The sequence below is a fragment of the Leptonychotes weddellii genome, chromosome 11 (assembly GCF_054177405.1).
Source record: "Leptonychotes weddellii isolate Sample4059 chromosome 11, ASM5417740v2, whole genome shotgun sequence".
Classification (NCBI taxonomy): Eukaryota; Metazoa; Chordata; class Mammalia; order Carnivora; family Phocidae; genus Leptonychotes; species Leptonychotes weddellii.
In genome coordinates, this window is record NC_138379.1 from 31,503,800 (window position 1) to 31,518,659 (window position 14,860).

Consider the following 14,860-nt stretch of genomic DNA (forward strand, 5'->3'; position numbering starts at 1 on the left):
TGATAGATGAATGGATAAAAAAGATGTGGTATATATACAGTGGAATATTATTCAGCCATAAAAAGACTGAGATCTTGTCATTTCCAGCAACATAGATGGATCTAGAGAGTGTAATTCTAAGTGAAATAAGCCAGTCAGAGAAAGGCAAATACCCTATGATTTCACTCATATGTGGAATTTAAGAAACAAAACAAATGAACAAAGGCAAAAAAAAAAAAAAGAGGGAGACAGACTCTTAAAAAAACAGACTCCAACTATAGTGAACAAACAAAAGGTTACCAAAGGGGAGGTGGATGGGGGGGATGGGTGAAACAGGTGAAGGGGATTAAGAGTATACTTTCCTTGAGCACTGAGTAATGTATAGAATTGTTGAATCACTATATTGTACACCTGAAGCTAATATATCACTGTATGTTAATTACACTAGAATTAAAATAAAAAAATTTAAAACTACAGTATTTGTAAAACCAATGCCAGGTTAATAAAATAAGCAAATACACTGCTTATCTTTTAACTTGTGTTTTAATATTTATTTTTAATACTGTAGTAACTATATTTCAATAAAATTGGTTCTATTTTGTGTTTATACTCCTATAGGTTTTATTGCAGATATTTAAAGACATCACTGTGAAAAAGGATTGGCAGACTTCAGCCAATGGATAAAGGAGGCATGGTACAAACACAAGTATTCCTGATCCAGAAGGAAGAGTCTAGGACTTATTTGCCTTCACATCCTGCATAACATCTAGTACAAAACTGACTCTCAATAGAGTTCCTGCCCTTACCCAGATGTTAGTCAGTTCACTCCCATTTTAAGACTCCTTTCTTCCTTTTTACTTCAGAGGGTTTAGTTCTTTTGACCAACTTTTGATAGAGCTAAGTTTTTTTATTTTGTTTTGATTTTAGTTTTGGCTTCAAGTTACAGGAATTGCTGTATTACTTCTTACCTGGAGGCATCCATTAGATGAACAGCCTACACTGTGTGAAATTAGACATGACTAGCAAAGCAATACAAACACAAAATACATACTAGACAGCTTCACGCATGATATGTAATGCATTTTCAAACCGCTAAGCAAAACAATGGCAGGTATTCATGTAGTCAGCCCCTAAAAGCTTAAGATACAGTTGAAGAGTGCCATACACTATAAATTCAATTACCTCATCTAAGAAACATTATGCCATTACTCTGTAATGTACCAGTACCACATATTTGGACCACACACACCTATATATGCTGAGAACTTACATTTTAAGTCATCTAGCAATCCTCAGACATTTTCAAGTTAAAAAGAAACATTTTCCCTCAAATTTCCAGTCCCTTAAAAAAGGTTCTTGTTATAAAATCTGTAAATGCTCTACTTTAAGAAGTGGCATGCATGTTCATTATTGATTTATTTAAATGACCTGAATTTCTCCAAAGCATGGAGTAACAGCTCATTTTAAAGTAATTAGTTCTCTATTCTCCATATGGTGAGAGTGACTTTTCGTGACATGGTATTCCATATCCAGAGTGCTTTGACACAGCAGTGGCCACAGTCTGTGCTATCAAATATCAGGAAAACAGTTCCCCAGTTACACTCCTGGCCTGTGTGCCTGCATGTGGTTAAATGCAGGATGTGAGCCTGTAAGTGGGACAGATGATGTCATTGTGGAAAAATTCCATCAGGTTTACTTTTACGCTTGGGGGCAACGTTCTGCTGATGCTGTGAAATTATGTAGATGAAAAATGTGTGTGTGTGTGTGTGTGTGTGTGTGTTCCTCCTTCTTCTAATCCAGAGTTTGTTTTAATTTTTTTTCATGCTTTCGGAATTTCAATTCGACACGTTTTATTTTTAGTGTTATGCTTCATATGCTTCTAATGCAACCATTATTTACACTACCCAACCATAGCTTACAGTTTTAACTTTGAAAGGAAAGAACTGCTGAGTAGTTTTGAAGGAGGGTCCTTTATCAGCAGATTCGCATACATCTGTAGCCTCTGAAACTTGGTAAATATCTAGGTTAAATGTTGCCACCTAGTCTTTCTCCTCTCCCCCTCACTCTGGAATGTGGGGATTCTTAGCAGAATACTGAGTGAGGCTAGAGATCCCCTCCTGCATCTCTTAGCTCATCAGAAGCAAACTCCAATGTGAAAAAGACCATGGGAATTTGGGAAAATGACCTCCTTTCACTCATAATAAAAAGGTTGGCAACTATTGGTCTATATATAACAAATAAGTGAGGAACCAAACATGATAATAGGAGGTGATATTTTACTCTCTTGCAATTGAGGGAAATTCTAAAATAATTCTGATTCTTTCCATTTGCTTCTTTATACATAAAAAGAAAACCATCTCAAACATGAGTGCTTATCACAAAGGTTGATTCCATGCTTTGCACCCGGTTATATTCCATTTGGCTAGAACCTGTACACTTGTCCAAATAATTGTGAAGTATGCAAATATGCTTCTAATTTCATCATACAGATAATTCAACAAACTTTATACTGTTTTAAGTAATTTTCCCAAAAAAAAAACCCAGCCCACCTTCTTAAACAGTGGCTATCTTGACCACCCACTAAAAGAGTTATATAACAGGGACAGTGGCAATTCTTCTATCATTTACTGAGGACAGCCAGATGAGAATAATTTAATTAAAATTTTGACTTTGTGATAAAAGAGGAAAAGGATGTAATAATAATGTATGGGTAGCAGGAATGGTCAAATTCATATGCTGAAATCCACTTAAATCATTGCAATAGCCTCATATATAAGCGCATTGGGCACTGAGATGTGTGCACAGCCATTATATTTTATAAAGCAGGCATTATTATTTTTAATTGGTGTACCTTTTGATTTTAGGAGGTAGATGACATACACTCAAAATAAAAATTTTAAACAACTATGTGTATAAAAACTTTTCAATGTATACTACTATATGTTTTAAGTTCTGTTCTAAATTCAACCACATGATAAAATATTGCCTTTCTTTTATTTCACCTGTGACTGCTTAAAACTAATTTTTTTCAAATCACTTTGTGAGCATGACCTCCAAGGTATTCCATTAATACCACATCTATCCTATTTCTCCCCAGTAGAGAGCAAATTCCTTGAGGAGACTGGGTCTACCTTTACATCACCACCTTTCTTACCAACAACATATATGCACATAAATATTCACAGTAAATCACATCATCTCTTGTTTCTAAAACATAGACTCATCAATCATCTATCAAATTTTAAAATAATATATATAAGTAAGGACTCAGTTATCATAAAATATTTGTAGTTCATAACATTCTATATTATTAAAGGTTGTTGAAATAAAATGAACTTGCTGTACTCCATGATCATTTTCATCTCTTTTTTGAGTTATCCCTCAGTTAATAAAATAACACATTTTTGGGAAGCCAGTAGCAACATTTAATGCTTATTGTTCCTATGCACTGAAATTCTCTGGTTCCCTCCTGCAGTTTTACAGAAACTGTATTTTTTCCTTGGTTGTTAAAGACTGTTTTGGTAGATGGCTAATTAGGGGCTCTGAGAAGAAACAATGGTTCTTATATTCCCATTTCACTCACCAACTATTTTATTGGACAAAAGGGGTGGTTATTGAGAAAAAGATGCAAAGAAAACACCCTCCACAGTGATTTCATCTTTACAGCTCCTTCAGTAATTGAAAGACAGAACCCTTAATTACTGTAGTAATACCTCATTTCAGGTCAAAAATATCTCTTGAGAACTTATTCCATGAAAGGGCCTACAATTATTCTTTTTCTTAATTATCCATGATGAAGAAATTCATAAAACCACTAGTTATCACTCATCTGATCCTTATTTTATTGGAACCATGGTATACACTATAAACAGGTCTTGAAAAATAATCCTCAAATGGAATAAAACATTTGGATATTAATATGCTCATTTCTGTCATCATTTTTACCTTTAGATAACACCCTGAACTCAAATAATAATATACCATGTGACTATATAATAACATTTGCAATGAACTAAATGACCAATCTCCAGAATTCTCTTACTAAATTAGACTTCCGTGGTCTATTACTTTGCCAATCTCTTATCAGCACTTCTAATGTCCTCAGAATCTTTTTCTTTCCCTGAGCCACCCCAAAATTCTCCAGTTCTCTGTTCTCCCCATTACCTAAAAGTCAGCTTTGTTCCTTACGATTCTGAACATTAAAGACTTTTGAGTTAAGAAAAACCAGCAGAGGGAGAATTTTCAAACTTGGTGAGAATAAAAGTCTTCATGATTCCAAATCAAGAATTGCTAAAATTCACTAAAAACAGCATTCTGGATCTGCAAGTAAATATCTACACTGGGCCATTCATTCATTCATTCATCCAAAAACATATCTACTGAGCACCCATACACCAGATTTTATGATAGACTTATATACAAATAACATATTAACCATGTTCTCGAAGATCTTAGAGTCTAGTAAAGGGATAAAAGCAAGCAAACAACCAAGTATAACAATATGGTCCAGGTGTTGTGATGGATGGAGAAACCATAAATATGGAGGCCATTACTACCTACACAGTATGATCATTAAAAACATCTCTACTCTTCCAAGATCCTCTTCCTTTTCTTTAGGAAATGATCCCTCTCTCATTTTATTCAGTCTGAGGACATGTCAATCAAGGTGAGGCCATGACCTGGCCACAGAATTGGCTGTTAATCACACTAATCATACTCCCTCTTGCTAAAATTTGAAACTTGAGAGAGATGATAAATGGATTTAATAGCTTCATGTTAATGAGCACCCACATGTACTAGGTATTACTCAGTGCTTATGTAGATTAAATTTAGCCACCATAACAACTGATAAGTTAGGTACTATTATTAGCCACAGGTTACAAATGAGGAAATTAAGGCACAGAGAAATTAAGTAATTTCCCAAGTTAATTAACAGTGGAGTCATGATTTAAACCCAGGAAGTGTGGCTATTGAGTCCACACGATTAACCACTCTGCTTAGCTGAGCTCTCTAAAAGTGTTTAAAATGATTAAATCTGACAGTGGTACTCTGAAGTGACTGCCTAAGTATCTATGTTCTATAACCTTGGGATTTGGTATAAATCCTAGGTCTTCCAAAGCTATTGGTTTTTATTTCTTTAGCATCAGAGAGTGAAGTTCAGAAAAATATGAGATATTTGGAATTGGTGTTGAGGCTGATACTAGAACAAAACTGGAATGGAAAACTAGCATTCTCTTTTTTGAGAATAAACTGTTTTTGTGGGCTTTTAAGCTTACAGTATTTTGGCATCATTTTTATGAAAGAATACAGGATTATGAATATGAAATCAGATATGGAATCAGGTATTTATTTAAGATAATAAAAGAAGGCACAACAAATAAATAGCTTTTAAAAGATGATAAACACTAGAACCATCAAAATGCACAAAAAGAACATAATATTTTAATTAATTAACTGCCTGACAGAACACTATTTTGCTTTTCCTTATAGATTTTGGCTTTATACTTTCTGGTTGCCTCTTCATAAACAATAATTTAGAAATATTTTCATAGGTTGTGCAAGACTGTTGAATCTCAGATCTGTACCTCTGAAACAAATAATGCAATATATGGTAAGAAAAAAAAAGAAGAAGAAGAAGGTAGCGGGAGGGCAAGAATGAAGCGGGGGAAATCGGAGGGGTGGACGAACCATGAGAGACGATGGACTCTGAAAAACAAACAGGGTTCTAGAGGGGAGGGGGATGGGAGGATGGGTTGGCCTGGTGGTGGGTATTGAGGAGGGCACGTTCTGCATGGAGCACTGGGTGTTATGCACGAACAATGAATCATGGAACACTTCATCTAGAACTAATGATGTAATGTATGGGGATTAACATAAGAATTAAAAAAAATATATATTTTCATAGGGAGAATAGAAAGATAACCCAATCTTTCTTTTAAGCATGATTAAGCCAAATAAATCTTTTTAATAGTTTAGAATAACCTCTTTCAGCTTTATAACTCATTATTGATAAATACTATGAATTTTAAAATCTACAAAAATTCTGTTGTCCTAGTTAGAGAAATCAATCAGGTTTCTTTTACATGTGAGCTTTTGGATGCAGAGGAATGTTCCACAGAATAGTTGTGATATAAAGAATTCAAATAATATGATTTGCATTTGGTATTGGCTCCTGTTCTTGGCTAAATTCCTGTCCCCTGACCAGTTTGTTTCCAAATGGGAAAGAGTTAAATTTTTATCTTGGGGGAGGGGCAGAGACGTGAAGGGGGGAGGATAGGCTGGCACTCCCTCTCAGGAAGTAGGGAAGGTACATGGTAGATTCCTCTACCCCTGGTATTCTCCTGGACCAGGCTAAGAAAGGAGTATCAATTAACCTGGACATTCCTGGAACCATTGCTCTGTCCTTAAAATCTCAGCTAGCCATAGTCAGAGCTGCTGATCTCCACCAGGTATCAAAATATTGCAGCCTGGATCAGGTTGGATTTAGACCCATCTCACAGTATAACTCTCAGCCAATACAGGAATTCCTGGCTGACTGGTTACATAGTCTCAACATACATTTAAAATCTTGAGTGCCACTAAGTATGTCATGGCAGGGTTTTTCTCTATCTGTATAATAGACTTTGAGGGTGTTACTTTGAGGAGAGCAGGATGTAATTTTAGATTTGGCAGAATTAACGTACTTTAACTGCACTAACTAGAATTCCGTGTGCTAGCATGGATAGCTACAGATGATCCGGTTAATAGTCTGCTAGATTCCCTAACACAAACGAAAATGCAAAGCTAGCACACCCTAAATGCCACTAAAAGGCTAGAAACCACTTGGCAAAATATAGAGGAAGGAATTCAAACCTTGGAAAAGAAATGTTGCATGCAACTGATAATGTGCACCTCACCTAAGCCTACTTTTTCCCGGGTCACTCAGTGGGGCCCAGGGAGGCTCTATTTTTTACTAAGATATGAAGAACAGGTTGGTGAGGAAAGTTCCAGAATTTCCTAATGTGATTTTCGATCCAGAAAGAGGATGCTGGAGACAGTTTTCTCTTGTTAATGTGAATGGGGATTCTCAGGGTGGCAGGAATACGTAGTGACACTTAACTGTCATAGGCAAGGTGGAATGGTTGCCAGAATACAAAGTAGGCTAATCAAATCTCTGAATAATCTGCCCCATGGGAGATCTGACTATGGTTTATTAATCATGGGGCCTTTAGCTGTAAATTGAAAGGCAACTTCCTAAGTTCTTGATTTGTATAACAGAAACAGCAATGGCAGCAAAATGAGAGAATCTTTCTGATGACCCTGTTCTTAGACTAGAGCCAATTTATAGACCCAAGGCCCACTTAATGAAAGGAGTAATGATCTCATGCCTTGCCTGTAAAGCTTCCTTCTAATCGTTAAAGGGACCTGAATAGTTTGCTACGCATTAGGGAAAGGGAAGTGCCTTATGGAGATCAAGTGACAGATGGATTTTTGACCTAAGTCTAAGTTATGACTATTGTTCCTTTGTACATATAGAAGTTATTTTTATATTTTTCCCTGAATGAGTAATTGGCAAGAGTAATCTCAGCAACTGTCATAATTTTTATTCCCAAACATAGGGGATAAAATATCACAACTCAGAAAAAATCAGAGATTCATGCACTCTCAATGACCTGAACATTGCAAGGAGAGTGATTTCTATCACATCTCCATTCAACTCAAGCCAATATAAAAGATGGATGAGATGTGGGCAACAGCAGGGATAAATAATGAAGTAACAGTTTCAATCAGAGTTGCTGTTCTAGATGTGGTGTTTCCACTGAAGAATATATATTAGAAAATATCCTAGGGGTACCTGGATGGCTCAGTGGGTTACGTGTCTGACTCTTGATTTAGGCTCAGGTCATGATCTCAGGGTTGTGAGATCAAGCCCCACGTCAGGCTCCATGCTCAGCATGTAGTCTACTCGAGATCCTCTTTCTCCCTCTGCCTCTGCCCCTCCCCCTGTGTATACACACGCTCTCTCTCTCTCAAAATAAATAAATAAAACCTTTCAAAAAGGATAAAAGAAAATATCCTAGTACTTAGCATGCATCTGTTGATCTGGAAAATACAATTTTCTTAATCCTGATAAATAGAAAATTCCAAAAGCTGTTTGTATACACTTGACAAAAATAACCGAAGTGTTTTACTATCCTATACATCAGCTCAGGCTCTGTGGCATAACCTATAGGAACATGTCAACATCACACAACACACTCTTCTGTCAGATCGTGGTATTTTGCTGACTTGATATTACAGAGCAGGAAAAGTAGGCACACCAGACGGCTTCATAACAGACATGCACTCCAGAGGGTAGAAGATAAATCACATGCCAACCCAGAATGGGGTTTTTGTCAACTAAATGAAGTTTCTGGGTCCAGTAGTAGGGGCCATGTAGGAACACTGCCTTCTTTGTAAAGGACACCATGCAAATGTTCCTAGCTTGCTATTATTGTCTGATGGAGACTGAATCTCCATCTTGGGACACGAGGGACCATAGAACTTGAAATGTTCATTATGAACTTAGTGCCAGATGATCAACTTGGCCACATTTTTAGTTGTGCTCAGCAATATTCTATCACCTAAGATATTCCGTCACATTTGGCACTAGTTCAATTAGGCCTTAAGATCCAGGTAAATTCCTTAAGTCCATCACTCACTCCCTATTATGGTTACTTTTTCATCCTGCTGCTTTTGTTTTCCTTAGCCCACACATAGAGCAACCCAGATCAAGACCTGTATCAAGTCTTTTATGACTAGTTGACTATGGGTGGGGAAAAAAAGTCAAGCTCCTTTTCATATAATTCTATATGATACATCAACATTTATTGCTATGTATTAAAACTTCATTTAGGCGTAACTCTATAAGATGGACTAGAAGAGAAACACTCCCCATGAGAAAAAAAACTCAGCAAGATATTTCATTGTTTCTGACAAAAAGATGAAAGATTTTCCCAGTGGTCAAGAACTTAGAGAAATGGTGACAGGGGAATTAATTTTATATTGGGAAATAATTTACTTTTATATATTTAAAACTTGAAGATGTATTTTTTTTAAATCCTGAGGAACTGGGCTTTATTACTAACTTTTCTTTTTTTTTCTTTTCCTCTCAGTCCAGGCAGCAAAATAACCCATAAAAAATCATTTATTTCCACATCATTATACCTGTATTCCCTCCATTTATCATGACTCACTCTGTTGGCTTAGTCCTAGCATTATATTTGCATTTAAAAATCATGAATTTCTTAAGGAATACACAGTTATTTTAATTGCATAGCCAGATATAGATGACTCCAGATTAATCACAGCTGAGATTTTCTTTTCAAAAAAACCTTTTTATCACTTCTACCATACTTTCTTGTTCTGTCAGAGGTATCAGCAGTAAACACACATTTCTGGATTTCTCTGAAATCAATCTTGATAAGATGTTCTCTAAACAAAACGTGCTATTGATTTTTGAGGGAAAAACCTCTAATCTCTATGTTTTATTTAATTCCTGGATGGTAAAACATCCTGAAGCAGTGTTATCTTGCAGCTCAAATAACTAGATATTCTTGATGGGCAAATGTACTATAGACATTCTATCTGACTAGGATGTTCTTTCCCCCAAACAAGGACTGGATTCTACATTTAGATGGTGAATGTTCAGTTCCTTCCTTGGAGCATAATGTAGCATTCTACTAGGTAACAGAACTTCTTTTTTGTCTTTTCCCTTCATGTGCTTCAAAACTGATCTAACCACCCAGGGCTCTTTGAAGTCAAAGGAAGCTCTGAACCCAGGGAAACTCTGATGTCTGGGGCAGGGACTCTCAAGATAAATGAGACAAACAGAAAGGAATGTTAGGAGAAAAAGAGAGGTTGAACCCTTTGAATGTCATGCACCATGTTGATGCCCCAGTCAATGAGAGAATCTTGTACACAAATCAGCAAGTCATGACTGGTAGAAAAAGAACAGAGTAAATATACAATAACAGTTGAATTCTATCTGGACCAGGAAGTGAAAGTTTATACATCAATGAAACAATTATTCTGTCTTGATTGGAGATGCCAACTTTGAGTCAGATAACTAAGGGTCAAAAAGCATAAAATCTGACCTTGGATTTATCGCTTGTTTTAGTTTTCCCATCCCAATAGGTATTGAAAAGATTAGTTTTGGTTAGATTTTTGCCTTTTAAGGTCCTGAGCTCCAGGAATATTAACATTTGTAGTTAGAGTGAATTAATCATATTATGGTACATATAAACTAACCAAAATCAGATTATACATTAAACTGCTGCACACTAGTCTCAAAAGCGTCTACCTAACTATTGCCTAATTCCTTGAAATTTCTGCAATGTTTCCATACAAAGTGGGAAAATACAAAGCCTAGGATTAACTACTGATAGCTAACAAACATAGAGAGGCTATTTCTATTGATCTATTGGAAAGCCTAGAAAGAATCATCGGATAGCATTTATTTTCATTCACAGTATTTTATCAAGCCATAATAGGATATGACTCATGGATTTATAACTAAAATATTAAATTTGTAAATTTGTAAATATTAAATTTGTAAATTTGTCTAATATATTTATTAAATATACTTGCAAATATTAGGAGTGTTGAAGTCACTCTTAACATGGACATACTTCATACATACCAAGCATAACTTCCTTGCTCAAATGTGTTTATACAGCTATAAAATCCCCAAATTAAAGATCAATCAGGAAAAGTAAAATATTGTTAGAGAATGAGCATGTGAGATTTAAGTGCTAGGAGAAAATTACAAAGGGCTTCCTGTGGCATGACTTTAGGTGGGATCCAGTTTGTGGTTGATTCTCTTAAATGTAATCCTGTTTTAACATCTCCCTAACTGTAACAGTTTCACTAATTCATCAAAGGTATCGACCAACTTCTCTGTCTTTTCCACTATTGTTCCTAGATTTTAAAATGCCAAGGTGGAAAATAATTATACACGCAAGCAGACAATACTGTAGCTTACAGGTTATTTATACACAATTTGAAAGCCTCCTTTTTTTCTATAGGAAATATTCAACGTACACCTAACTACCTGGGTTTTAGCAAATTTATTCTTGTGTAAAGTTAGATTTAATAACAGCAAAATGCTGTACAATTTCATATAATGTCTGTTTTAGACAAAATATGGATTGAAAATAAAAGTATATTGGACTTATGAAAATGCTCGTGTCAAACTTGGATGGATTGACAAAATTATACTTATGACCCATAATAGCTGTGAAATATTAGCCATTTGGCTCATCTACTGAAAAATTTCTCATCAAATGTAAAAAAGAAAAACTAGCCTTCTTTGCATTTTTTTCATATAGTAAGACACATGCTATTTTGATTTAAACTGCATATTGTTGGAAGTAAGTTGTGAAATATACAAATTCTGCCAAGGACACAGAAGGTAATTCAGTCAAGAGTAATTGTGTCAGTTTCTAACTCAGATTAAATTTGATTTTTTGAGCACTGAAAGTGAGGTCATAAAGAGTATTTTTAAATCTACACTTGTTCAATTACCACAGTTGAGTTTTTATACTCAAAATAAAAATATATTTATCATAATCAGAATAAATTTGAACTTTATATTTAATTAAACAAATGGCTTAGGATCAAGGAAGTATTTCGAGTTTAATAAAACCTTGCTGCAGTTTTACTCACTTTGAAAGGAAAACTTAATTTGTTTCTTTTTATGTTTCAGAGTTTTATTACAAAAATGATATAATTTGAAATGAATGTTTCAAAGGAAAAACAGCTATCAAAATCTTGATCCATAACTATTCTCAATATTACATATTATCATGGAGATTTAGGGCAAAGGTACACCTATTTTAATGTATCATGTTAACTATGAACATTTACAAAGTACTTATCTTTTTCTTCTAGTTTCTTCTAGCAAATCAAAAATTCTCATCATTATCTCTTAACTCTTTCACATACAGAAGGGAAATAATATTTATCTAGAGTCTTTTTTGTGCAATGCTTTCTGGAAAGTATATATGCATAATTATTACTCCTACTTTATGGGTACAGAAACTAAGGATAGACATGTCTAATTAGTAAATAACAAAACTGGAACCCAAGTAACACGTGCTCAAGACCAAAGCCTTTGAATTATAGGCTAATGCTTTGGGGGTTGGTTTACTCTTGATGGTCTTACAATTACAATTCTATTTGGAGAGCTCAGCTTCTGTGTTTTTTTGTTTTTTTGTTTTTAAGATTTTATTTATTTATTTGACAGAGAGAGAGAGAGAGAGCACAAGCAGGGGGAGGGGCACGCAGAGGGAGAGGGAGAAGCAGGCTTCCTACTGAGCAGAGAACTTGACTTGGGCCTCAATCCCAGCACCCTGGGATCATGACCTGAGACCACCGCAGACACTTACTGATTGAGCCACCCAGGTGCCCCTCTGCTTCTGTTTTATAAAGCATAAGTTTGCAAAACAAAACCAGGAAACCTTACACTAGCCTTTGTAGAGTTGTTTATTCTTTGTTACTTACGAAGGATTTAAGACCTTAACATTGAAGTAATGGTCACTCTTCCTAACAATAAGCAAATCAAATGGAAGTTTCAGGACCAGTGCAATATTAACATAATGCTCTCCAAAGAATCTGGGCCCAGCAAGTTTTTCCCCTTTGTGAATTATTTCACAGTGAACCTTCTATACAAATTGTGCTCCTATTAGGTGTTGTTTTCTCCTTGGTAAGCTGAAGTAGAGGTCAGGTTCATTACAGTGGAAAGCACGGCAGGAGAGTTATTGGCTTCCTAAGGGTCCTAACATTAAGTGTGACATGAGCATGTTCACAAACAATCTCTTCATGTCTATACTACCCGCAGTGAGCTAAAATGAGGTGCACCAGGCTCAGAAAGAGGATGTCCATATCAAAGTCTTGCTCTGTCACTTACTAGCCAGGGGATCTCACACAGACCACTTAGTCTGCATCTATCCGAAAGAGAAAAAAAAATACCAACACAGTGGCTTCCAAATTTTGCTGCACATTAGAATCACCTGCAGAGCTTGGAGACATCCCAATCCCCAGGCTGCACCCCATAGGGATTAAATCAGGATGTTCAGGTACGGGAGCCCAATCTGAGTATATTTTAAAGATACTCAAGTGATTCCAGTGTGCAGCAAGGTTTGGGAGCCACTGAATTAACTAATACTTTCACAGAACTGCTTTTAAGATGAAAAAAAAAAAAATGGAGAGACTTTGTATAATAGCATATAGTACTTTACAGAGTGATATGAAATATAACCCCCAAAGTAAGTACAGTGCTGTAAAAAAAAATACATGATTTTAAGGAGCTTGATATGTGTTCTAATTTTAGTTCGGCAATCATAAAGAAACTATACATAAGTTATCAGTTTTACTGGATTTTTTTTTGCCAGAGTTATAGCCAATCTAACAATTCCTAAAATTTTCATTTCATTCATTTCAATTTCATTTTCATTTCATTTAAAGCTGTTTTCAACATTATTTTAACCTTATTTTTTCTTTACCTTTTTCCTTCTCTATTAAAAAATAAGAAAAGTGTCATCTATTTTGTTTCCTTCAAAAAGTATCAAGCACCATACTCTCATTATGTGCTTATAATAATCATAAAAGAATTATGTGGGGGCACCTTCGTGGCTCAGTCAGTGAAGTGTCCAACTCTCGATTCTGGCTCAGGTCATGATCTCATTGTCGTGGGATTGAGCCCCAGGTTGGTCTCCATGCTCAGTGGGGAGTCCGCTTGAGATTCTCTCTCTCCCTCTCCATCTGCCCCTGTCCCCCTCCCAGCCCCAACTGCATGTGCACAGCATGCTCTCTCTCTCTATATATATATATCTCTCTCAAAAAAATAAATTTTAAAAAAGAATATGTGCAGAAATCTGAGCAGTTAGAAAAAAAAATTGTCTGAAGTGACTTAGTTCAATGCTACAACTTATTTAAAAAAATATATCATACACTCTAGACATTTTGTTCTAATAATCCACCATAATGATCTATTTGGAAACAAAGACTTATTTAGTAAACATTTCTTGCCCAGATTTTTTTCACCTCCTGATGACATAAATCATTTCTGTGCTAAATTTGTAATCAATACATCAGATTCAACCAGTTTATACACAGTCCTTGTTTTGTATTAATACCATCAATTTCCATAACCTTCTAGTTAATTAGACTTACCAAAAGGATTATGTAATTTATGTAATTAGAGTTCAAATAACATGTTGCCTAATTAAAATGCACCCTCTGTGTTTTGTTAATAGACATATTAATATACCCATTGACAACAAAATACTAAAACTCTGTTAATAAGCAACTATAAATGTAATCCACCCCCTGAATGATTTTTGCCTGGGGGTCTTTTACCTTTGGAGGCTTGTTAGCATCCATGCCCTCTTTGAATTTCTCCTGCATAGTTTCTGCAAGTTGACAGAGCAAGGCACCATTATCCAATTTTTCCATAAAAGTTTCTGCTGTAATCTCCTTCCCTACAGTAACAAAAAGAAGCATTATAAAAACACAATCATTCCCCAATGCAAATGTGACATTCATACCAACGTATTTGACACAGTTTTTATCACCAAAATTTCTATTCCAGCTGAGTTACATATACCTGGGATGGAAACTCAAGGAAAGAATTGTTTCTTTGGAATTTTATGTTTTCCTTTAGTGCAATCATCACCACGAACAATTTCAGGACATTTTTATCACCCCCCATAAGAAACCCTCTACCTGTCACTCCTGATTCCTTCTTTCCCTCAGCCTTATAAACCCACTAATTTTTTTCTTATATGCTCCTCAAATTCATTTCCCCCAAAGCTCTCTCCTTTTCCTGGTGCTCTAATTCTCTAAGTTTCAGCATATTTTA

The 14,860-nt window shown here is 35.5% G+C and overlaps 1 protein-coding gene across 2 annotated transcripts in view; it reads right to left on the minus strand.

Annotated features, from left to right (window-relative positions):
* The window catches only part of GAS2 (growth arrest specific 2), a 125,332-nt gene that overhangs the window by 92,952 nt on the left and 17,520 nt on the right, over positions 1-14,860 (minus strand). For both annotated transcript variants that reach the window (XM_081798453.1, XM_006727290.3), the window contains one exon: positions 14,359-14,480. In XM_081798453.1, coding sequence (XP_081654579.1) covers positions 14,359-14,480 — 122 coding nt within the window. The remainder of the gene's footprint in view (positions 1-14,358; positions 14,481-14,860) is intronic.